The 25,572-nt window shown below is 44.2% G+C and overlaps 1 protein-coding gene across 3 annotated transcripts in view; it reads left to right on the top strand.

Moving 5' to 3' along the window:
• gcn1 (GCN1 activator of EIF2AK4) overlaps positions 1-25,572 on the top strand; it is a 199,526-nt gene that overhangs the window by 10,406 nt on the left and 163,548 nt on the right. For all 3 annotated transcript variants that reach the window (XM_072498447.1, XM_072498433.1, XM_072498440.1), the window contains exons 2-7: positions 13,404-13,506; positions 14,505-14,568; positions 18,868-18,999; positions 20,069-20,177; positions 22,183-22,281; positions 24,860-24,994. In XM_072498447.1, the coding sequence (XP_072354548.1) occupies positions 13,404-13,506; positions 14,505-14,568; positions 18,868-18,999; positions 20,069-20,177; positions 22,183-22,281; positions 24,860-24,994 (642 nt within the window). The remainder of the gene's footprint in view (positions 1-13,403; positions 13,507-14,504; positions 14,569-18,867; positions 19,000-20,068; positions 20,178-22,182; positions 22,282-24,859; positions 24,995-25,572) is intronic.

The raw sequence follows: 25,572 nt of genomic DNA, 5'->3' as shown, positions 1-25,572 counted from the left end.
CCTCCTCAATGTAGATGCCAAGGTCTTGGCCAAGGTAATGGCAATGAGAATAGAGGAATGTGTCCCGGGGGTGGTTCATGAGGACCAAACTGGGTTTGTGAAGGGGAGACAGCTGAACACGAACATACGGAGGTTGTTAGGGGTAATGATGATGGCCCCACCAGAGGGTGAAACGGAGATAGTAGTGGCGATGGATGCCGAGAAAGCATTTGATAGAGTGGAGTGGGATTATCTGTGGGAGGTGTTGAGGAGATTTGGGTTCGGAGAGGGGTATGTTAGATGGGTGCAGCTGTTGTATAGGGCCCCAGTGGCGAGTGTGGTCACGAATGGACGGGGATCGGCATATTTTCGGCTCCATAGAGGGACAAGGCAGGGATGTCCTCTGTCCCCATTACTGTTTGCACTGGCGATTGAGCCCCTGGCGATAGCGCTGAGAGGTTCCAAGGGATGGAGGGGAATACTTAGGGGAGGAGAAGAACACCGGGTATCTTTATATGCGGATGATCTGCTACTATATGTGGCGGATCCAGCGGAGGGGATGCCAGAAATAATGCGGATACTTGGGGAGTTTGGGGATTTTTCAGGGTATAAATTGAACATGGGGAAGAGTGAGCTGTTTGTGGTGCATCCAGGGGAGCAGAGTAGAGAAATAGAAGACCTACCGTTGAGGAAGGTAACAAGAGACTTTCGTTACCTGGGGATCCAGATAGCTAAGAATTGGGGCACATTGCACAGGCTAAATTTGACGCGGTTGGTGGAACAGATGGAGGAAGATTTCAAGAGATGGGATATGGTAGCATTGTCAATGGCAGGGAGGGTGCAGGCGGTTAAGATGGTGGTCCTCCCGAGATTCCTCTTTGTGTTTGTGTCTCCCGGTGGTGATCACGAAGGCTTTTTTCAAAAGGATAGAAAAGAGTATCATGGGTTTTGTTTGGGCCGGGAAGACTCCGAGAGTGAGGAAGGGATTCTTACAGCGTAGTAGGGATAGGGGGGGGCTGGCACTACCGAGCCTAAGTGAGTATTATTGGGCCGCTAATATTTCAATGGTGAGTAAGTGGATGGGAGAGGAGGAAGGAGCGGCGTGGAAGAGATTAGAGAGGGCGTCCTGTAGGGGGACCAGCCTGCAGGCTATGGTGACAGCCCCATTGCCGTTCTCACCAAGGAACTATACCACGAGTCCGGTGGTGGTAGCTACACTGAAGATTTGGGGACAGTGGAGACGACATAGGGGAAAGACCGGAGCACTGGGGGGGTCCCCGATAAGAAACAACCATAGGTTTGCCCCGGGGGGAATGGATGGGGGATATGGAATGTGGCAAAGAGCAGGTATAACGCAATTGAAAGATCTATTTGTGGATGGGAAGTTTGCGAGTCTGGGAGCGCTGACCGAGAAATATGGGTTGCCCCAAGGGAATGCATTCAGGTACATGCAATTGAGGGCTTTTGCGAGGCAGCAGGTGAGGGAATTCCCGCAGCTCCCGACACAAGAGGTGCAGGACAGAGTCATCTCAAAGAAATGGGTGGGGGACGGTAAGGTGTCGGATATATATAGGGAAATGAGAGACGAAGGGGAGACTATGATGGACGAACTAAAAGGGAAATGGGAAGAAGAGCTAGGGGAGGAGATTGAGGAGGGGATGTGGGCAGATGCCCTAAACAGGGTAAACTCGTCGTCCTCGTGCGCCAGGCTAAGCCTGATTCAGTTTAAGGTATTACACAGGGCACATATGACTGGAACACGGCTCAGTAAATTTTTTGGGGTGGAGGATAGGTGTGCGAGGTGCTCGAGAAGCCCAGCGAATCATACCCATATGTTTTGGTCATGCCCGGCACTACAGGGGTTTTGGATGGGGGTGACAAAGGTGCTTTCGAAAGTAGTAGGAGTCCGGGTCGAACCAAGCTGGGGGTTGGCTATATTTGGGGTTGCACAAGAGCCGGGAGTGCAGGAGGCGAAAGAGGCCGATGTTTTGGCCTTTGCGTCCCTAGTAGCCCGGCGCAGAATATTGCTAATGTGGAAAGAAGCCAAGCCCCCGGGGGTGGAGACCTGGATAAATGATATGGCGGGGTTCATAAAGTTAGAGCGGATTAAGTTCGTCCTAAGGGGGTCGGCTCAAGGGTTTACTAGGCGGTGGCAACCGTTCGTCGAATATCGTGCGGAAAGATAGATAGGGGAGAACAAAGAAGGCAGCAGCAGCGGCCCAGGACTTGGGGGGGGGGGGGGGGGGGGGTGGCCTGAGACAAGGCAGTTGCCAATTAGGGCTAGTTTTTATTTTTTGTTATTTAATATTTATTTATTTGTTGTTGTTTTTGTTTAAATTTAAAAAGGTCATTATTATCTGTATTGTTACAATGTTGTGTAAAGGATGCACAATGTACTGTGTTGGTTGACCAAAAATTTTATTAAAAAAAAGGAGTGAGAACCATGGCATTTTCTTTTTCCTTCAGTCTCTTCCCGCCCTCCGAACCACTCCCACCCAGGGCACCAAGATGAACTATAGTGCTTCTGTTGTTGACCTGACCTAACCAAGCTTACTTGGCATTGAGTGGTGTTCAAATCCTATGGCCTTCATTGGCTGTACAGCATGCTTCTCATTCTTTTAACTGGCTGGGCTTTGGAAGTTCCACATTTCGTATACATTCTGGAGATGCGGGTGTCTCTGACTAGGTCAGTATTTGTTGCCCATGCCTAATTGCCCTTGAGAAGGTGGTGGTGAGCCTTCTGAAGAAAGGTTCTTGACGTGAAACGTTTCTTTCTTCACAGATGCTGTTAAACCTGCTGAGTATTTCCAGCACTTTCTGTTTTATTTCAGATTTCCAGTATCCATAGTATTTTGCGTTTGTTTCCTCTCTGGATATATATATAGTGATGGTACAGTGCTGTTAGGAAGTGAGTTCCAAGATTTTGAACTAGTGATAGTGAAGCATGGTGACAGAGTGGTTAGCACGGCTGCCTTACAGCGCCAGGAGCCCGTGTCCAAACCTTGGGTGACTGTGTGGAGTTTGCACATTTCTCCTTGTGTCTGCGTGGATTTCTTCTGGGTGCTTTGGTTTCCTCCCACAGTCCAAAGATGTTCAGGTTAGGTGGATTGGCCATTCTAAATTGTTCCTTCGTATCCATCGGTTTGGTGAGGTTACAGGGATAGGGCAGGGGAGTGAGCCTCGGTGGGATGCTCTTTTGGAGAGTTGGTGTAGACTTGATGGGCCGAATGGCCGCCTTCTGCACTGCAGAAATTCTATAAAGGACCAGCAGTATATTTCCAATTCAAGATGTTGTGCGACTTGAAGATGGTTGCACTTCCATTCACCTGCTGCCCTTGACCTAGGAGTAGACATTGTGGGTTTGGGGTCAGCTGTTGAATAGGCCTTGGTGGATTGCTGCAATGCATCTCATTTATGATTGTTATGGGCGAGGCATTTTCAGATCCCCAAAATGTATCATGGAGTTCAACCAGCCTCTCCCTTTAATGGATTTGTTGCTTTTCCGAGCACGCGGCCTTTTCCCTAGGTGTGGGATTACAATTATGGACACGTGGGTTTTTAAACACAAAAACTGTTTATTCCATGAACTCAACTTAACATCTTAAATAAACATTGGATCTCTTAACACCCCTTACTTCAAAGATAACTCAGAAAATATTGCAACAGTAAATACTTCTTTAAAATGTTTCTTCAAACTTCCAAGAGACTTAACACCTTTAAACAGTATCACATCAGGTTAAAGGATATATATATTTTCTGTAGAATGGCAGAGATATATTCGCTTGGTTGATTTCAGCTCCAGCACCTTGCTTTCATCTTGCAGCTCTCTGGGCACACACATAGACTCACCCAAGCTGCTGTCTCAAACTGGCTTTCTCCCTTCAAGCAGATCACAGCAAACCAGATCTTCTCAAACCAGATCTTCTCAAGCTGCTGTCTCAAACTGGCTTTTTCCCTTTAATCAGATCACAGCAAACCAGATCTTCTCAAGCTGCTGTCTCAAACTGGCTTTCTCCTTTTAATCAGCTCACAGCAAAACAGCCAGGCACTTTTCAAAACTGCAAAATCAAGCAAAATGACTGAACTGAGCTGAGCTCCATCCACACTATGACATCACTGTTTTCTTAAAGGTACATTAAACATCCAGTTCTTAAAGGTACTCTCACATGACAATGATGCACACTAGAGCCACAGTGTGCTGGAGGTGGAAGGTGTGCTAAATTAAGATTGGAATTATGTCTAGCTCTTGTAGCTTTTTAAATATTGTCATATTGAATATTCAGATTGTGTCCTGCTTCTATGCCTTAGTGGCACGTACTTTCAACCAAGATGGGATTGTTATATTCAGTTCTTTGTCCTCACTTGGACTACTGTGAGATTATAGCTTCACCATCCTTTGGGAGTGAGAGAGGCACAACTTACAGAAGGATATTCCAACATTCCTGCAGTTGGATGTGGATGATTGAATTTGGCCTATTTGACCCATATAAACTTGATGCCATGAACAGCCTTTTTCAGTTCGTATTGCAATATGAAGAAAGCTAGAATCTGTCAATAATATAAAAGCAAAATGATGTGGATGCTAGAACATAATCAAGCGTCCTTTGAACGCAAGGGGCCATGACTTCCTGACTCCCCAGAATCACGTTGGGGGGGGGTTACCCCAGTGATGCAGTGGGGAATCACTGTTTGAAGTTCCCACATAAGGGTTTACCCGGTAATTGTCCAGAAGGGTTAACTTCCCCGTGGCAATTGTGCAGGTTTAGGAACCATCTGACAAAATGATTTAAATTGCTAACTTCGGATGGTTCTGCCAGTTTTACCCTCATAGATACTTTGAAAGAGTTAGAAGGAAAATAAGCACTTCTAACTTCAACATACCCATTTTAAAGACCGAATCCTGCACAGGACACTCCCACCCCAGAGTGAGTTTATCTGAGTGAGTTAGTCTTTAAAATATTCAACGGCGCTACCTCCAGTGCTCTCGGGGGAAGCGAATTTCAGACAGCTAAGAGAGAAAAGTTATGCTCATCTCCGTCTTAAATGGTAGACTCCTTATTTTTAAATTATGTCCCCTATGTTAGTCCCTCCCATAAAGGGAAACATCCTCTCTGCATCCACTAATCAAGTCTCCTTGGGATCTTGCATGTTTTAGTAAGATCGCCTCCCATTCTTCTAAGCTCCAATGGACACAGACCCAACCGTGGGTCTAACCTTTTATCATAAGATAACCCCCACATCCCAGGAATCGGTCAGGTGAACTTTCTCTGAACTGCTAATATAATTATATCCTTCCTTTATTTTTATAAACATTTTATTGAGGTATTTATGGTTTTATAACAGTAACAGAAAAAACAGTGTACATACAAATATAAACATAGTGCAAAAGCCGTCTTCCTCTCACGGGTCTCACCTTTTCTAGCCTCCTACTCTACACTAAACTACCCCCATGGCCCCGCCCCCCCTTCTGCTGGCGATTAATTTTCCCTAAAGAAGTCGACGAACGGCTGCCACCTCTGGACGAACACTAACATTAACCCTCTCAAGGCGAACTTGATTTTCTCCAGACAGAGAAAGCTAGCCATGTCAGTTAGCCAGGTCTCCGCATTCGGGGGCTTCGAGTCCCACCAAGCTAATAATATCCGTCTCCGGGCTACCAGGGAATCAAAGGCCAGGGCGTTTGCCTCTTTCTCCTCCTGGATTCCCGGGTCTTCCGACACTCTGAAAACCGCCACTTCTGGACTCGGCGCCGCCCTTGTTTTCAATACTTTGGACATGACCTTCACAAGCCCCTCTTAGAATCCCCTAAGTTTCGGGCATGCCCAGAACATATGAACATGATTCGCTGGTCCTCCCGCACACCTTGCGCACCTATCTTCCATCCCAAAGAACCTGCTCATCTGGGCCACTGTCATGTGGGCCCGGGTAACGACCTTAAATTGTATCAGGCTGAGCCGGGCATATGTTGTGGATGCGATGACTCTGCTCAACGCATCTGCCCAGAGACCGTCCTCTATCTCTCTACCTAACTCCTCTTCTCATTTGTGTTTCAGCTCCTCGATCTGTGTTTCCTCTGACCCCATAAGCTCCTTATAAATGTCTGAAATCCTCCCATCTCCCACCCACACTCTGAAAACTACCCTATCCTGTATCCCCCTTGGTGGTAGGAGCAGGAAGGTTGAGACCTGGTGTAGGAAGTCTCGCGCCTGCAGGTACCTAAATTCATTCCCTCCCGCCAATTCAAATTTCACCTCCAACTCCCTCAGGCTGGGAAAGCTCCCCTCCATGAACATATCACCCATCCTCTCAATCCCTGCTCTCTGCCACCTCCGGAACCCTCCATCTAACCTCCCTGGGGCAAACCGATGATTATTGCAAATTGGGGACCAGACCGATGCTCCTTCTGCTCCCACATGTCTCCTCCATTGCCCCCAGACTCTCAGGGCTGCGACCACCACGGGGCTGGTGGAGTAGCGTGCCGGCGGGAATGGCAGAGGTGCCGTTACCAACGCCCCCAAACTAGTGGCCTTACAGGATGCCGCCTCTACTCACTCCCACACCGACCCTCCCCACCATCCACTTCCTAATCATGGCTATATTCGCTGCCCAGTAATAATTACTAAAGTTCGGGAGTGCCTGCCCCCCCCCCCCCCCAAAGCTGCACTCCAACATCCCCTTTTTAACTTGCGATCATTTTTAAGCCCAAGATCACCTTGTTGACCCATTTAAAAAAGGACCGAGGAATAAAGATGGGGAGACACTGAAACACAAACAGGAATCTCGGGAGTACCGTCATTTTCACTGTCTGTGCCCTCCCAGCCAGTGACAACGGGAGCCTCCGAAAATCCTCCTTCATTTGGTCTACTAGTCGGGCCAGATTAAGCTTGTGCAGCCATTCCCGTTCCCATTCCTGTGCCACCTGGATGCCTAGGCACCGAAAGCTTCCCCCCACCACTCTAAATGGCAGCTTCCCCAATCGCCTCTCCTGCCTCCTTGCCTGGATCGCGAACATCTCGCTTTTAATTATATCCTTCCTTAAACAGTGTTTCCGATGTGGTCTCACCAACACCCTGTACAGGCTCCCTTTATATTCCATTCCCCTTGTAATAAATGCCAACATTCCATTTGCCTTCCTCATCATCTGCTGCACTAACTTTTTGTGATTGATTAACCAGGACACCTAGATCTCTCTACCCCAGAGTTCTGCAATCCGTCTGCATTTAAGTAATATGCTGTTTTTCTATTCTTCCTGACAATGTGAACAAGTCCACGTTTTCCCACTATATACTTCATCTGTCAAATCTATTTGTCCACTTGCTTAACCTATCTATGTCCCTTTCCAGACTCATTATGTCCTCTTCTCCACTTGACCTGTTATCTGTCTTTCTGTCATCAGCAAATTTAGGTACCATACATTTGGCTTCTTCATCCAAGCCATTGATGTAGATTGTGAATATTTGAGGCCCCTGCACTGATCCCTATGGCACTCCACTAGTTACAGCTCGCCAACCTCAAAATGACCCATTTATTCCTACTTTCTGCTTCCCTGGTTGGTTTTCCAATCCTCTGTCCATGCTGGTATGTTATCCCTACACCATGAGCCCTTATTCTGTGTAGCATCCTTTATTAATTAGCATCTTATCCAATGCCTTTTGGATAAGTATATCACATCTACATGTTCCCCCTTATCCACCTTGCTTGTTCATTCCTCAAAGAACCACACTAAATTAGACAAACCCGATTTCCCTTTGGCAAAACCATGTTGATTCTACATGATCACATTGTTTGCTATAACCATCTGAATTGATTTCCCGATGACAAATGTTAAACGAACTGGCTGGTAGTTTTCTGCTTTCTGCCTCCTTCATTTCTTAAATAGAGGAGTTACATTTGCTATTTTCCAAACCGAGGAGACCTTTCCAGAATTTGGGGAAATTACAACCGATGCATCTACTATCTCAGCATCCACTTTAAGGCCTGAGGATGCAGGCTAACAGGCCCTGGGGGCGTTTCGGCCTTCAATTCTAACAATATCCTTACCATGGTTTTTTAAATTAGTTTATGTTTCTTCCCTCCTTTAACCTCTTAGAAGCATTGAAAATAGGAGCAGGAGGAGGCCATTCAATCCTTCGAGCCTGCTCTGTCATTCATTATGATCATGGCAGATCATCTAACTCAATAGCCTGATGCTGATCCTCTTCCCCCCCCCCCCATCTTTTGATCCCCATCGCCCATTTGTTTACAAGTATTTCTGGGATGTTATTTGTGCCTTCGCACAAAATATCAGTTCAATCCTTTTCCCCATTATTAATTCCTCAGACACGCAAGGACAGACTCACACACACACACTCTCTCTCTCTCTCACTCTCTCTTCTGCCTCTTCTCCCCCCCCCCCTCTCTCTTTCTCTCTCAGACCAGTACTCACTTCAGTTACTCTTTTCCTTTTCAAATAGTTGCAGAACCTTTTACTGGTCTTATATTTATAGCTAACTTTCTCTTGTACTCTAAATTCTCCCTTATTTTTTACTTTATTTGTTTTTAAATTCTGTCCAGACTTCTGACCTACCATTAATCTTTGCAGAATTGTGAGCTTTTTTGTTCAGCTTGTTATTATCCATGACTTCCTTAGTTAGCCATAGGTGATACATCCTTCTCTTTGTTCCTAACTGGGATATATTTTGGCTGAGAGTTCTGAAATATTTCCTTAAATGCCTGCCACTGTATCTGAAATATCTCCTTAAATGCCTGCCATGTATCTGAACTATCTCCTTAAATGCCTGTCACTGTATCTTGTTAAAGAGTTGCCATTTTGAGGACAGAGTGTTTTTATAAGCCTTTCTCCTGTGTAATTGTTTCTCTGGCGTCTGTTGAGGATTTTGAGCATGTGTGGGCTTTGGCGGGTTTTCAGTTTGTAAAACTTGGTTATTTATTTACATAAAGAAGTTCCTCTTTTAAACAACACATTCGGCTACCTCCTTTGTGGTCTCAAGTTACCACATCTTTTTGGCGACGAGGAGTAACCGTCAAGAAATAAATCAATGTTTTATGATGTTCAGCATGGCAACACGAGGTTGCATTCAGTGAGTAGCTAATTTTCATCATGCGTTTACTCAACGTAATTTTATGTTAGTGCAGGGCAGTCGGTGAGAGAAGCGAGGACTGGACTGAATGCATGGAGAGGTTCAGCATTTCTTTTTAGCGAATGGATTAGAAGATGATGCAAACCGGCACTTGATTCTTCTGAGTGTGTGTGGAGCAAACATGTAAGTTGATGAGAAATCTGGCCAAGGCACGCAATTCAGGGAGATTTTGTTTGCATGTTCAGTTGCTCTGGCCCAGAATCATCATAACCTTAAGTCCTTGGTGATTTCATTTCAAAGGTTTCATAATCATTTTCAAAAAGCAGGTCAATCGGCAGCTAATTTTGTGGCAGAATTATGGCAGCTCTTAGAACGCTGATTTCAGAGCAGATTAAAAGATATGCTCAGAGATTGGCTGGTCTCGGTATTAACGAGGACAGCGTTCAGCATCAGTTGTTGGGTGAAGCCGCACTGACTTTTAAGAAGGCACTGGAAATTTTGCAGGGTAATGCTGAAGATATTCAGAAGACTAATATTGGTGACCAGGCAGGGGCGCTGCATCAAATGAGGAAAGAAGTTACAAGGAAAAAAATGAAAGCAGTGGAATGTTTTAGGTGTGGTGGGCCACGCTATATGAATCACTGCAAATTTTGGGATGCTGTTTGTCACCAGTGCAACAAGAAGGGGCATTTAGCGAAGAAATGCAGGGGTGCAAAGCGAAATCTGGGCAGGAAAATTTTAATTCAAAGAAACCGAAATTAGCTACGCATCATTTCGACAGCTCAGAGCAGGCAGTGGAGCAGACTTACAGCATGTTTAATTTGAATGAGGCATGAGCAGAGCCTATTTTTATTACAGTAGTGGTCAATGCTAAGCAAATCAATATGGAGATGGATACAAGAGCTTCTGTATCCGTAATTAGTGAAGATCTACAAGGTGACCTGGGATTCTAACCAAGCGCCAGCCCTTACTCTGGCAGAGATTAAACTTTGGACATTCGCCGGAGAGTTCATACCTTTGCTCCAGTTGTTGGAAGTCCGTATTGTGTATAATGGTCAAGAAGCAAGGGTGCACCCACTTGTGGTCAAAGGGAAGGATCGGGTTTGCTGAGACGGGACTGGCTCAGAACAATTCCATTGAAATGGGGTGAGATTAAACTCCCGAGTGTGACCGAGGATGTTGTCAAGAGGTATCCTGACGTTTTCAAGGATCAATTGGGTATATTGTGTGGTACTACTGTGAAGTTGCACGTAGATCCTCAGACTACTCATTGATTTTCCAAGCCCAGCACAGTACCCTGTGCCATGAGAAGGAAAGTGGACGAGGAGTTGGATCATTGAGCCTATTCAGTCTTCTTGTTGGGCAGCTCCAATCGTTCTTGTCCTTAAAAATGATGGTGCGCATATGTGGCGGCCACAAGCTCATCATTAACCAGTTTTCCAAACTAGATGCTTATCCATTACCTCGGGTGGAAGATTTGTTTTCAACTCTTGCAGGAGGCAAGATGTTTTCAAAACTGGACATCAACCAGGCGTATCAACAACTCTTGAGAAAGATTTGAACCAGTACGTCACCATCTACACGCATAAAGGATTGTTCAAGTATAATCATTTGTTTTTTGGCATATCCTCCAGTCCGGCGATCTTCCATAGGAGGATGGATAACCAATTGCAAGGCATTCTTTGGGTTGCAGTCCAATTTGATGACATCTTAATTACAGGGACGACATCTCCGCAATTTGGATCAAGTTTTAAAAAGGTTTTCCGAGGCGGGACTGTGTGAAGAGGAACAAGTGCATTTTCCAGGCCCCAAGTGCAGAGTATCAGGTCACGGAATCACTCCATAAGGCTTGGCTTCTGTGGTTGGGAAAATTTGTGCCATTAAGGAACCTCCGGAGCCCAGGAATGTGCAGGAGCTCGGATCAATTTGGGTGTGGTAAACTATTATGAAAAGTTTTTGTCAGATCTGTCTACAGTGTTGACTCCCCTGTACCTACGTCTGCATAAATAAACCAAATGGGAATGAGAGTCTGCACAGGAGAAGACGTGAAAGCACTGCTGCAATCGGCTAATCTGGTCCATTTTGCTCTAGACCGGGAACTTGTCATGTGATGCCTCGCCCTACGATGTGGAGGCGGTACTTTCTCATCTAATGGAGGACAGGTCCGAAAACCCATTGGTTTTGCAGCTAAGACGCTGAGAAAGGCTGAAAAGAGGGTGCAGCCAGGGTGGGCCAGGAAATGTTTTGGAGTCCGCAATCATTACAGATAACATGGCAGAAGATAATGCTGTGGGTATTGACCAGGAAGGGTTCTTGTGTTTCCAGGTGTGTCAGTTGACTCTGCTGAGGCAGTGTTCAGATTCTCAATCTACCTCTTCACCGATGATTCCAGATCATCTGTTATAAGATTCACTAGTGATATTGTGTAGGTCACAAAGCAATCGCAAATCTCCTGACGCTATTCATATAATTAACACATTACTTTTGTTGTATTTCTGTCCTGTTGGGTGTTTGGAATTTATGGGGAGAGAAGTGTTAGTGTAATTTTGAGTACAGAGTGTTCTTGTATGCCGTTCACCTATGTAATCATTTCTTTGGCATCTATTGAGGGTTTTGAGTATGTGCAGGAATTTCAGCCTATAAGCAAGACCTGTTTTTAGGAGTCCTTCTATTTTCATAGTTATTACTGTTCTGCTGAGTTACTGTTATTGTCAAACTTTGTTATTTATTTATATAAAGACGTTTCTCTTTTTAACAATACATTTGACTACCTCGTTTGAGGCCTCAAGTTACCACAATCACTACTTTCATACCCTTTAACCTAATTTCTGTGTTTACTTTGGCCAACTGTCGTCACAGCTTTTTCCTTTAAATTTAAAATGCTAGTCTTAGGCCCACTCTTCTCACCTTCAAATTGGATGCAAGATTCAGTGGTGCTCTGATCACTCTTGAGCGACTCCTTTGCTCTGTGGCCATTAATTAATCCTGTCTCAGTGTACATTAACAGGTCTAGTAGCCTGCTGTCTACCTGGCTCGAGAACACCTTGCTCCACAAGATTGTTTCGATACACTCAATTAACTTGTCTTCTAGGATACCTTTCCCAATCTGATTTGTCAAAATCTGTATGTCGACCATGATTATTGCGGAACCTTTCTTGTAAGCCCCATCATTTCTTGTTGTACACTCTGTCCCACACTGTAGTTACGACGAGATGACCCATAATACTCTCGCAACTGACTTCTTACTGTTGCTATTTCTTAGCTCTCTACCAACACTGATTCCATTTAAATCTTGATCTTTAGAACTAAAGAAAGCACAAGGCAGTTGAAATTTAAAGCAGAGTGTGAAGTGATGCATTTTGGAAGGAAGAATGAGGAAAGGCAATAGAAAATAATTGCTGTAATTTGAAAAGGGTTCAGGAACCTGGGTGTATGTGCACAAATCTTTGAAGCTGGCATGGCAAGTTGATAAGACACCTGGGACTCTTTGCTTTATATGGAGTACAAAAGCAAAGCAAATATTCTTAACACTTATGCAACAATGGTTAGACCCCAGCAGGAGTATTGTGTCCGATTCTGGGCACCGTCTTTCAGGAAGGATGTCAAGGCCTGGAGAGGGTATAGACTAGGTTTGCCCGATTCGTACCGGGGTGAGGGATTTTTGCTACATGATAAGATTTTAGAGAAGCTGAGGTTCTCCTTGGAGAAGAGAAGTTTAAATGAAATTTAATAGTAGCCTTCAAAATCATGATTTTTTTTTGAGAGAGTAAACCAGGAGAAACTGTTTCCATTGGCTAAGAGTTTGCTAATAAGAGTACACAGATTTAAGGAAAATGGCGAAAGAACCGGAGGTGAGATGTGAGTTATCTGGCATGCAATCCTGGAAAGGGATTTTCCTGACTTAAACCGACTCGTATGTCTTTCCAAAATACAATTGGGTAAGTACTTGAAGAGAAGAAAACATTGTTGCTGTGAATAAAGAGCAGGGGAGTGTGACTAAGTGGATAACTATCAAAGGGCTTATCTAAGGAAAGGCATGGGAGGAGGTGCAGCGAAGGTTCACTGGGTTGATCCCGGATATGGAGGGATTTTTTTGAGAGTTTGAGTAGGTTGGGCCTGCACAAGTTTCAACTCTGTTATCGTGATGCCCAAGATGAGCTTTGTTAATGTAGACTGAGCTGGTCCTCTTTGTTCCTCCATTAAATCCATTCCTGTGTGGGAATCCAGTGATTCTGGTCCAGTCAATAGTTCTTTGGTCAGTAAGTGAGGGGTATGTGGAACACTGAGATAAGTTGGATACTTTGATTAATGGGACTTAGTGAGACTAGTGTGATTGACTTGCAGGTTTCAGATACCCTCAAGAGGTTTGCTGCGAAAGTCACAACAGCCAGCGTGAAGGAGAGACAGCAGATCCTTTCGGAATTGGGGAGCTGTATCAATGGAAAAGGTATGTATGTGACTGCTGAACCAAATCATCCCTCTGAGCATCCAAATGTTGTGCGTTGGGGCAAACGTGAATCCAAAATTGGAATTTAGTTTTGAATGTCTAGTGGTTCCATGTTCAACAGTGAAAACCTGGTGGCCCTGCTTTAAAGTACCTCTATGTCTCCCAGGGAACCTGGTTTCATATCGGATTTTCAGCGAGCAGTGTTATAACCTTGCTGAGGATCGGAGCTTGTGGTAGTGCCTCTGTTGAGAGCTTTTTGTGAATGCTGCAATGTGGTCCACTGTGATATGATGAAGTGTAGGTCAGCAACATGCTTCAAACGCCATCTGAGTAGTGACCAGATGTCTACCCCACAGAAGGGGCCTGGGGCAGAAAGCCAGTCTATAGAGGGTAACAGGTGGCCAGAAGATGAGGGAGCCCAAGGGACGCAAATGGGGGAGCTCTGGGGTTGCATTTCCTGTCCGTTTTGTCTTTTAGATTGTGCGCATTCTTTAAATGTGGTTTATCCTCCATGTGCATCAGTCCTTCGTTTGAGAGTTTGGTCCCTCTTGTTAACAGAAAGAAAGAACGTGTATCTAAACAGTGTCTTTCACAACACATTTCAAAGTACTTCACTGCCACTGAAGTGTATCACTGGTATAATGTAGGGAAACATGGCAACTACTTTGTGCATATCAATGAAGTAAATTCCCACAAAACCCACAACTCTCTAATTCAGAGGTGTTTGTGATACCCACTGATTCAAGACTGATGGAGATTGTTTCTTTCGCCCTGAAAGAAAAACTGAGAATCCTTCTGTAGCTGGAGGTGTTTATGTTACCGATGCATGAGGTGTCAAATTCTCTTGAGCACTTGCAGGTAGATCACACCATACACAGGATGTTCAGTACGTTAATATAGATGAAGGCAATACCAGTTAGGGGCATTTATTCTTTAGCAATTCTCTGAGTACCCTCGCTTAACCTTGTGTGACATCTGCTTGTCCTTTGTCCTTTCAGACCTGCCTGATGCTGCTGTGAAAGGCTTGTGCAAACTTTTCTGCTTGACACTACATCGCTACAGGTTAGTACCAGAAATTTCAATTCAAATAATTTATTTCCTTCTGAAGCTACTATATACCAATGTCACATTTCCAAGTTTGCTGACGACAGAAAACTGGACTCAGTTGTGAGTGTTAAGTTCCAACGGTAACATTGCCAATAAGACTAGAAAGCAAATCTTGATTTCATCAAACCCAGGTTTATTCTGTCCAGCGATCTCTTCTCCATCAACTCGCCCAGTGCCACCTGTATCCCCTTTATTTATATGGTGCAGTCTCTAAATATTAAGTAAAATCAATGAAACAATAAAAACAATTAAACGCCTATTCTGATTCAAATGCTGGGGAACTCAACTCTTTACTAACAGATTCCCATTTTAAGATTTTTTTTTTAGTTTACCGTAGATTACCGTATACAATGCCACTGTTACGGACGCCTGGTCAGCTCTCAGCAGTGGCTAAGAGATTGGACCAGAGCCATAACTTTTTGAAGTTTTAAGACCGTGCGGAAAGATCTATTCGTTCCAGGAGTGATCAGATAAGAAATAGGGCTTGGTTATTTTATAACAACAAACTTCAATAAAACAAAAGAATAGGGCAGCACAGCTCAGTGGTTAGCATTGCTGCCTCACGGTGCCGAGGTCCCAGGTTCGATCCCGGCCCTGGGTCACTGTCCATGTAGAGTTTGCACATTCGCCCCGTCTTTGCGTGGGTTTAACCCCCATAACCCAAATATGTGCAGGGTAAGTAAATTGGCCGGGTTAAATCGGCCCTTTGGCAAAAAAATGAATTGGGTAGTCTAAATTTCTAAAACAAAAGAAATAAAACAATATTTAAACTTTTAAGCTTGAACTCTAACACTAACAGATTACATATAGTTTCTTAACCATAACACACTATCACAGAATAATACGGTGCAGATGAGGCCCTTAAGCCCATTGAGTCTGCACTGACGCATGAAAGACCCCTGACCTGCCTACCTAATTCCATTTGCCAGCACTCGGCCCATAGCCTTGAATGTTATGATGTGCCAAGTACTCATCCAGGTACTTTTTAAAGGATGTGAGGCAACCTGCCTCTACCACCCTCCGAGGCAGTGTATTCCATACTGTCCCCACCCACTGGGTAAAAAGGTTTTTCCTCAAATCCTCCCTAAACCTCCTGCCCCTCATCTTGATCTTGTGTCCCCTCGTAACTGAACCTTGGACTAAGGGGAACAGCTGCTCCCTATCCACCCTGTCCATGCCCCTCATAATCTTGTACACCACAATCAGGTTGCCCCTCAGTCTTCTCTGCTAAAGCTTAAAACAATCTAAGCCAATCCAAGCTCCTTTCTTAACTGAATAGTTCCATCCCAGGAACATCCTGCTGAATTGCCTATGCACCCCTTCAGTGCAATCACATCCTTCCTACAATGTGGCGACCAGAATTGCACACAGTATTTCAGCTGTGGCATCACCAAAGTTCTATACAACTCCACCATGACCTCCCTGATTTTGTAATCTATGCCTTGATTGATAAAGGCAAGTGTCCCGTATGCTTTTTTTTTTTTTGCTACCTTATTAGTTCCCATTTTTTTTGTAGTTTTTTTGCTACTTGTTCCCATTAAACAGAACATGCAGCTCTCATCATATAGAATTTGCAGTGCAGAAGGGGGCCATTCGGCCCATCGAGTCTGCACCGGCTCTTGGAAAAAGCACTTACCTAAGCCCACACCTCCACCCTATCCCATAACCCAGCAACCCCACCTAACCTGAGGGCAATTTAGCATGGCCAATCCACCTAACCTGCACATCTTTGGACTGTGGGAAGAAACCGGAGTACCCGGAGGAAACCCACGCAAACACTGGGAGAATGTGCAGACTCCGCACAGACAGTGACCCAAGCCGGAATCGAACCAGGGACCCTGGAGCTGTGAAGCAACTGTGCTAACCACTATGCTACCATGCCGCTCATGCCACTTAGACAGACAAAGGCAATACTTGCCTTTAACAAAGCACTTTTTCTTCTGTTAGGGACATTCCTTCAGAACCCTTTTCCAAAGTCTGCCTCAGTGGCACTTTCATGACTTCTCTCAGTCGATTTCCAAAGCCTTCTCCTTTGGAGAAACAACACTCACTCTCCCATACAAAAGAACAGTGAGATGCAACTAACATGCGAGTGACGGACAAAAACTCTGTAATGGGCTAATAGCTGGTCAGACACGTTCCTGAAGAACAATGGGCCTGGAGGCATTGTGTGTATTCCCACTAACTAATTTAAGTCTGACTGGGACAATGTAACTTGGCCAGGTGTAGGCGTATCCCTCTGCCTCCATGCCAGCAGTATTTTCCCTCTTGTCGTTTAACGCCTAAATTGCCTGTTACATTGGTGTCTCATTTCTGGACCCAATTTCCTAATATCTCCTTCGCATAACAACCACAAATATATGTTTTATTTTCTGGGTGCAGTTCACCCTATTCCTCCTTCTCAATTTTAAAAATGTATCCCATTCACATACCTTTTGCATATAGGAAAAGCCTCCCTCTTTTAAGAATTTCCATTAATTTTTCGAGCTAGCTCCTCTTTTGGTCAACCAGTCAGATAATTGGTAACTGATATCAACCCATTTGATCTTGTCAATCTCACTGTTTTCTAGCATGCTTTAGGCTTGCTATGTCAACCTCTAGTCTTTTCATTGACGCATTTTGTAGATGTGGATATTCTCCGTAGGGACTTGTTGTCTATGTGACACTCTATAGGTACTATTCCCACCTACACTGTTCCATTTAAAATTTCAGTTAAGATCCTGGATACAATAAATGCCATATCTACTGCTTCCACTCGGGCAAGTGTCTCCGCTGACAATGTACCTTTTGTATCTTTTTGGTTTCTCAGGCTAAAGGACAACGTTTACCTTTATCCCCCAGAAGAAAAATTATAAATCCTTCTAACACTCTAAAAACCTTCAAAGAGATTTGCATAGGATGCATCGCGATAAACAATCAGTTTCAGTTGTCTATCCCATCATCTAAAGATGGAAATTTCAAAACCCAATTCTCCCATTTTAGTTTTGTTTAATGTTTTGTTTGCTCAAACAATTTCTTCAACTTCAGGATTGTTTGTTTTAGTGTTTAGTTCTAAGGCACTAAAACTGGTGTGCGGCCTAGTTTGTCTCGCTGACCATTTCAATTTCCCAATCAAACTACGGAGTTCCTTTTCTGAAGCCTTTGAATCTTGTTCTTAGGCCCTATGACTATGGGGTTAATATTCTCCAAGTAAGACTGCTGATGAGTGACACCACTCTGCCCGATTTCTAACCCAATGTATTTGAAAGCACCAGAGAGCCTGACTTCCGATCTTGAACTGTGTTTTAAGTCTGGTAATAGCATTTCTTTGAAATTTGCTACTACCACCTCACAAAAAATCACCTACAGGTTTCATGAAGATGTCTGCACGTTTCCCTCCCTGGTGCCAATAAAACATCACAGGGTCTTTAACAATCCAAGCTCACTCAGAAATATTAACCTGTATCCTAACAGTGAGGAGGATTCAAGGAGGCTTCAAGGTGATTTAGACAAGTTGAGTGGGTGGGCAAACACATGGCAGATGTAGTACATCGTGCCTAAATGTGAAATTATGCATTTGGTCCAAACATGGGTCAAGAAAAGTTGAATTCCAAAAGTGAGGCACAAGTGATTGCCTTTGACATCCGTGCAGCATTTGAGTGTACTACAATTGAAGTTAGTGGAAATGTTGTGAAAGTTCTCCACTGGTTGGAGTCGTACTAGTCACCAAGGAAGCTGGTTATGGCTTTTGGAGGTCAGTCACCTCAGCCCCAGGACTTTGCTTCAGAACTCTGCAGCACTGTCGTAAGCCCAACCATCTTAAGTGACTTCCATCAATGGAATCAATTTTATAATAAGGTCAGAAGTGAGGATGTCCACTGATAATTGCACAGGGATACATTTCATTTGCAACTCGGGTAATGAGGAAGTTGTGTTTGAGTCCATAAGTAGTTAGGCTATGAGAAGTGACAAGTAACACTTGCACCATGCAGGTTAAAAATTGTAGCATTACGTATTTGTAGGTTAGCTACAGGGGAGATTAGTTGCAGATTTCCCATATTCCATTCAGTAACGCATCTCAAACCTGGCCAATGCTGAGCAGGCCTGACTGCACAAGTTCAAATCTTCCATCTCGGTGGCCTTCTGAATATTTGAATGATATGGGGCAGTAATTCCAAGTCCATAAATCTGTGCTTTCCACTTATGTTGCTGTATAATGAGACTTCTGAAAAGCATTGGAATTATCTAAAGATTTGTTTTGTTATCGTTTGGCAGAGATGCAGCATCCCAGAGAGCCCTGCAGGTGGTTATTCAGCAATTGGTTGAAAGTCATGCCGAGGGAACAACCAAACACCTGGTGCAATGCCTGCAGTCAACGGGATTCGCTTGTAAGAAAGGCAACCCGAGGTATGCAAAGAACAAAGGACACTGAACTGGAAGGCTAGCAGGAGATTCCTGTGTGGATTTTACAGTGGTTTTTGTTTATCGGAAGAGTTTTTTATTTATTCTTTCATGGGATGTGAGCAGCGCTGGCAAGGCTGCTACCCATCCCTATTTGCTCGTGAACTGAATGGCCTGCCACACCATTGCAGAGAGCAGTTAAGAGTCAATCACATTGTTGTAAGTCTGGATTCACATTTAGACCGCCCAGGAAAGGATGGCTGATTTACTTCTGAAAAGTACATTTGCAAACAAGATACGTCTTTACAGCAGTCGACAAAGGTTTCATGGTCATCACGATTTAAGATTAGTTTTATATTCCAGATTCTTAATTGAATTTAAATCCTATGGTGGGATTTGAAGGGTTGTCCCCAGAACATTAACCTGGTCCTCTGGATTACCAGCTCATGACATTACCACTATGCTACCATCTCACCGACTGGTGCAAATAAATCCTCATCTGAAATGGATACTCCATGAACTTAGCAGTTCGTAAATCAAAATGGAATTGATACAGAGCAGAGATAGAACATTGTACGTCCTTAGGATCAGGTCTTTCAAAGAACTGGCATGGTGGTTGATGGAGCTCCTTCTTTGCATCCAGTTTCATGTTAATTGGGTCATTGGCAATGGCAAATGGGATAATGCTGCTTCCCAACAGAATTCCTTTGCCATCTTTCAATGAAGCTGATGCGGCAGTGATTCCATCGTCATCCCACAACAAAGCAGACTGTGAGTGGAGGCACAAGGAGCAGCAAGTCAACCATGACTAGGAATTGTAGGGTAGTCAGGCCAGGGAGAATGTGGAATAATACAGTTACAGTGTAGCAGGACATTTGAAAGCATGGATGATACCCACCACCTACCCAACTCGGTAATGTGCTGAGGGAGTGACTGAGGCCAATCAAATGTGGATTTACTGATTGCTGTTCCTGTTATTTTTGAGCGTCTGATGTTTTAATACCTATGACTGTATAATAATCTAATGTCACTTACTCCTAAGCACACTCTCACTCACGCTCTCTCATTCTGACAGTAAGAGCAGTGCGTCAGCAGCTTCCTTTGCGCTAAACTGGACGTTACTGCTGGTCAAGACAGCCTTCGTGACCCCTGAAAAACGAGCAACCGAGATGTGGAAAAAGTTGGTGAGTGGAGGAAATGTGGAAGCGGCTGCTCTTTGCATGTAGTTCTAAGAAGAGTTATTGCAATACTTAGAAAATGCACTGTAGAAATGAAACTGGAGCTGGCTGAATCTTCAGCTGAAAGGAGAGCAGCTCGGCTTGGATGACTATGGTAGGATCTGTAGTTGTTTGGTGTTCGGCAATTTTGCTTGATTTGTTTTCGCCATTGAGACACATAAAAGACATTCGTAGCCTGGAAGTAAGACAAAAAACAGCCAACAGAACTTATTCTGATAAATTCCGAGGGGTGTCTCCAGCTTTTGTACCATAATTCCCAAAATGAAATTTGGAATGCCCAAGCATCTGATAAAGTAAGAAAGGGAAAATGGGCCAGATCAAATTTGAAATTTCTGAATGGAGAAGATTTTTGGTAGCGATGCCTATTACATTCATGGGGTCTTAACTTGCTCTTGATTCAAAATCCTCCAGATTTCGTGTTGCTGTTGGGCAGGCCCCTATGACTTAAGTATATCTTCACCAAATCTGAAATCTTACAAGGTTTTTGATTAAGTGCCCAAGATAATAAACAGTAAAGTCTTCAATTATTTTAGCTACTCGAACGACACTGTGCCTCCACAGATATCCTCTTGCATTGGTAAGTGGTAGAATATTGTAAAATCAGACTTCATTTCTTTTGGTTTTATTGAACAAAAGATGAACTAATAAATCGATAACTTTAATATGAAGTAACTTTACAGTAAGAAGTCAAATGTATTTCCTTGATAGAAAAATCATAAAGTCATAATCCTATAGTGTTCTTTGGAATTAGCACTGTAGCCATCTCAGATGGCCACCTGCGAAGGACAATGGGAATTATGCCAGCCCAGACTCAGAGCTTGTGTGTGTATTTGCAACCCAGATAGCTAGACGCGATCGAAACCCCCCGCTCGTTTGCATTCTAATGGCCCATTTCCCCAGAACAAAAGAACTGTACTCGGGTAACAGATACAGATGCAGACTAATCGGCACCACTCCCTTTACTCATGGAGCCCAAACAGCCACGGTCAATGACCGTTAAGGACACGACCAGCCATCAAGGCACCCGCCCCTTTATTGGCCAAAATCGAAGGCAGTGATCGAAGCCTGTCGAATTATTGGGTCCAAGTTAAGGACCGCCCCAAAGAGCGCGAAATCCCAGAGGGATAAGAAGAGACACGGCCATGTGCTCGTTCTGTCTTGGATCTGGCCTATGCCAACCCATGTGCAGCATAACGACCAGACAGACAAGTTCAAGACCAACCATCGCTACCAGACGAATGAGCCCAGCAGAAACAGAGCCACTTCTTTCACCCAGCCACGCAAGATCCTCTGCATCGAGCCGGTTGCCCTGAAATTAAGTATAGGTTATTGTAGTTGTTAGGTGTAGTTTAACTTGTAGTGTTTTGTGTTGCTTGTCGAAGTAATCCTTGTGTGTAAATAAACCATCTTTGAACTTGAACTGACTAACTGGTTGTGTGGCCCTTTGATCGATATCCGGTAAAGCCTTGTGGTGGTATCATTTGATACCTGGTGACTCTAAAGAGCATCATTATTAATTGCCAACATTCTTGGCGACTCCGGTGCCAATTGGCAACAGCACATCACGTTGTTTATTTTATTATATCTCTATCGCCATTGTGGAAACTGAACTCGCTCACTTTAACTCTTGAAATATTCCTGATTTATCTCAAATGTAAACAGGTGTACAGTATTGCTTAAGGCAAGATGTAAATATGTTAGAAGCAGTTCTGAAAATGTTTACTAGACAAATCCAGGAATTAGACATGGCAGCACAATGTTTAGCACTGCTGCCTCACAGCACCAGGGACCTGGGTTCAATTCCAGCCTTTGGCAACAAAAGCCAAGCCTGTGAATCGGAGGTTTTGAATTGCACGAGATGTTGCCTTGCCATTTGTACAGTGTTTTTGAATGATGCAGTTAGCACCATTTCTATGCTGATCTAACCACCATGCCTTGTGCTTTCTGATAGGTGGATGTACAGTGCCTGCTCTTAACAGAGGTTGTGGGTGGCGGTAACAAGCACACGGTGAATGGAGTCCTGAAGAAACTCAAACATCTGTGGAAAGAGGTATGGAATCTGACCCCAATAGTTGCTGGGATACTGAACAGAAATGCCAATATTTTATTTTAATTTGTAAAACTGTAAGAAAAGGACACTTTGCTCCAGGAGAGATTCCACACATAAATAAGGATATGGTATTAAAACAAACTTTATTGCGAACACAGTGTTACTAACTTCATAAAGCCAATAGCTTTCAATTAGCAGTTAAGCAATGCTTAACAATACAACAAAAACATCCTAACTGCTATCTTTATCTCCACTCAAACAAAACCCATCTCAGGTCAAAATCCACTTTTAAATACAGTTAGCAGACTCCGGAATAGTTGCTGTAAATAGATGTCTTGGATAAACCATTTTGAGGAAGAGAGATCCTTCCAGCTGCAGATTCGTGCCTGTGTCAAACTAGTGTTTGAACTGCCAACCTGATACACTGTTGTCCTGTACATGGGAACATTTGTAACTCACTGTCTTGAGTACAGCTGTTTGTCTGGTCTGGTCCCATTCAAATCTTGAACTGGACTGTTTTCCCCAGAAACTGCTCATCTGTCCACAAACAGATCTAAAATCATTATATTGAGATCAGCTGCTTCTCTGGTCGCATCCCAATCTAAAACTGCATTTCTTAAACTGCAACCTCAATACCTGACTTTTCCAGACCCTGGCTCCTCCTATTAACTACATCATCTTACAAAGCTGAACACAATGTCTCTAATTATCTAGTCCCCAGGGAACCATCTTTTTTTTAAAACCTTTTTATTGATGTTTCTCATATTTATAAACAGTTGTATATATACATCACATTTTTCTTACCCGCGTAAACTTTATTGTACAGAGAGGTTTATTTTCCTTCCGTTAACTGACACTATACATTTGCTGCCCTCTGGGAAAGAGAGAGGGGTAGCCCCCCCTCTTCCTCTTCTCTTGTGGTTTCATCACCTTCCTTCCGTCTCCCTCTGGGTTGGGCATTCCTTTGGTTCCTCGTCTACCTTGGTTTTTTTATTCTTAACTTGCTCCTCATTGCTGGCCTCGATCAGATTTTAGAACAGGCCGACAAACTGCTCCCAAGTATCCAGGAAGCCTTCCTCCAACCCTCGGATGGCATACTTAATCTTCTCCCGGTGGAGAAATTCCAAGTCTGCAGCCGTGGGTGGTGCTGCTGATTGCCAGCCGAGCAGGATTCTCCGGCGTGCGATTAGGGAAGCGAAATCAAGGTATTGGCCCCCTTCCCCATGTGTGGGAACCCTCTTAATATAAACAAATATACATTAGACTGACAACAGTCAGTGATTGGTTCCTGTGTGAACTTCTGAGAGAGTTCGGCAGAAGTGATTAGAGCTTAAAAGGAGAAGGAACTCTGCTGAAGTGAAGAACAGCTTTATTAGTCTAAAACCAGTGAGTGCCTGGCACATCTTTACTATAGATTTGAAATTATCTTGAAAGTACAGAGAAAGTAGACAACCTTAAAATCAGTGCAGAAGGAGGCCATTCGGCCCTTCGAGTCTGCACCGACCCTTCGAGTGAGCAGTCTACCCATATCCACTTACCCAAACTCCCTGCCCCCGTAATCCCATAACCTAACCTGCACATCCCTGGACACTAAGGGGCAATTTAGCAAGATCAATCCACCTAACCCATACACCTTGTTGGGTAATTTGTACATTCTGAATTCTCCCTCGGTGCACCCGAACAGGTGCCCGAATGTGGCGACTAGAGGCTTTTCACAGTAACTTCATTGCAGTGTTAATCTAAGTCTACTTGTGACAATAAAGATTATTATTATTATTAATCTGGCCTCCTGAGCATCCCCGATTTGAATTGCTCTCCCATTGGTGACTGTGCCCCCTGCTGCTGAGGCTCTTAATCTCTGGAATATCCTTCCTATGCCTCTCCAGCTCTCTTTTCTTAAGCTGCTCCTTAAAACCTAGTTCTTAAGCAAAGTATTGGCTGTTTGCCCTCTATTGCCTTATGTTAAATTTTGCTTCATCATGCTCCATTTGAAATACCTTGGGGAGATACTTCATTATAGGCACTGTTTAAATACAAGTTGCCATTGAAAATTCCCCTGCCCTTCAAAATAGTGCATTGAGGTGTTTTATGCCCTCCTGAGAAGATACATAGGGCCTCAATATAACGCCTCATCTGAAAGATACACCTCCAACTGTGCAGCACTCCCTCAGTCCTGCACTGCCTCAGTGCTGTACTGGAGTGTCTGCCGAGATTTCACCTAAGCCCCAAGCGAGAGGGCGACCACTCGGCCATGGCTGACGACTCCTACTAGTATGTGGAGACTGAGCATCTTTTAAAGAATGATGATTATATGAGGGTGTCAGCCTTCCATTTACAGTCTGGCTGCATAAACTAGTGCTAGTTAACTAGTAATTACAGCCACCCTGTCTGAGGTTACATTCTAGAATGGGCCTAACAGAAGTTGGGGCATGCTAAAGATACGCAGTGCACTGGTTAGCAGAGTCTCACAGATACTTGAAATCGGACCTATATGGGAAAGCATTGTTGAGCAGCATTGTTCCACGGCGCAGCTTGTCAATTTGATGTGTTAACTGTTTTATATCCGGTTTCTCTCCAGAACCCAGACCTTACACAGGAGTATTTGGCAACAACAGTGAGTCTGGAACCAAACCCATTACACTTAGCAATGCTGGGAATTCTGGTTCAGTACTGTACCGACCAGAAGGACATTGCCTCCATCAACAAACATAAGGTACGCATTGAATCAGGCATGCCTGGTTCAAACATGGACAAAAGAGCTAAATGCCAGAGGTGAGGTGAGAGTGACTGCCTTTGACATTAAGACGCAATTTGACCAAGTATGGCATCAAGGAGCCCCAGCTAATTGGAGTCAATGTCAATCAGGGGGAAAACCCTCCGTTGGTTGGAGTCATACCTGGCACAAAGAAAGATTGTTGTGGTGGTTGGAGGTCAATCATCTCAGCTCCAGGACATCACTGCAGGAGTCCCTCGAGGGAGTGTTCTAGGCCCAACCATCATCAGCTGTTTCATCAATGACTTCCCTTCCATCATAAAGTCAGAAGTGGCGATGTGCAGTCATTCGCAAACAATGTTCAGCACCATTCACGACTCTTCAGATAATGAAGCAGTCCATGTCCAAATGCAGCAAGACCAGGGATGGTATGCAGACTTTGGCTGACAAGTGGCAAGTTACATTCATGCCACACAAGAGCCAGGCAATGACCATCTCCTACAACAGAGAATCTAACCACTACCCCTTGACATTCAATGATATTACCCCCTCGCCGAATCCCAAGACTGTCCACCATC

Source organism: Scyliorhinus torazame, chromosome 1, assembly GCF_047496885.1.
Source record: "Scyliorhinus torazame isolate Kashiwa2021f chromosome 1, sScyTor2.1, whole genome shotgun sequence".
Lineage (NCBI taxonomy): Eukaryota > Metazoa > Chordata > Chondrichthyes > Carcharhiniformes > Scyliorhinidae > Scyliorhinus > Scyliorhinus torazame.
The sequence above is the reverse complement of the archived record's forward strand: the minus strand, read 5'-3'. Positions and strand labels throughout refer to the sequence as shown.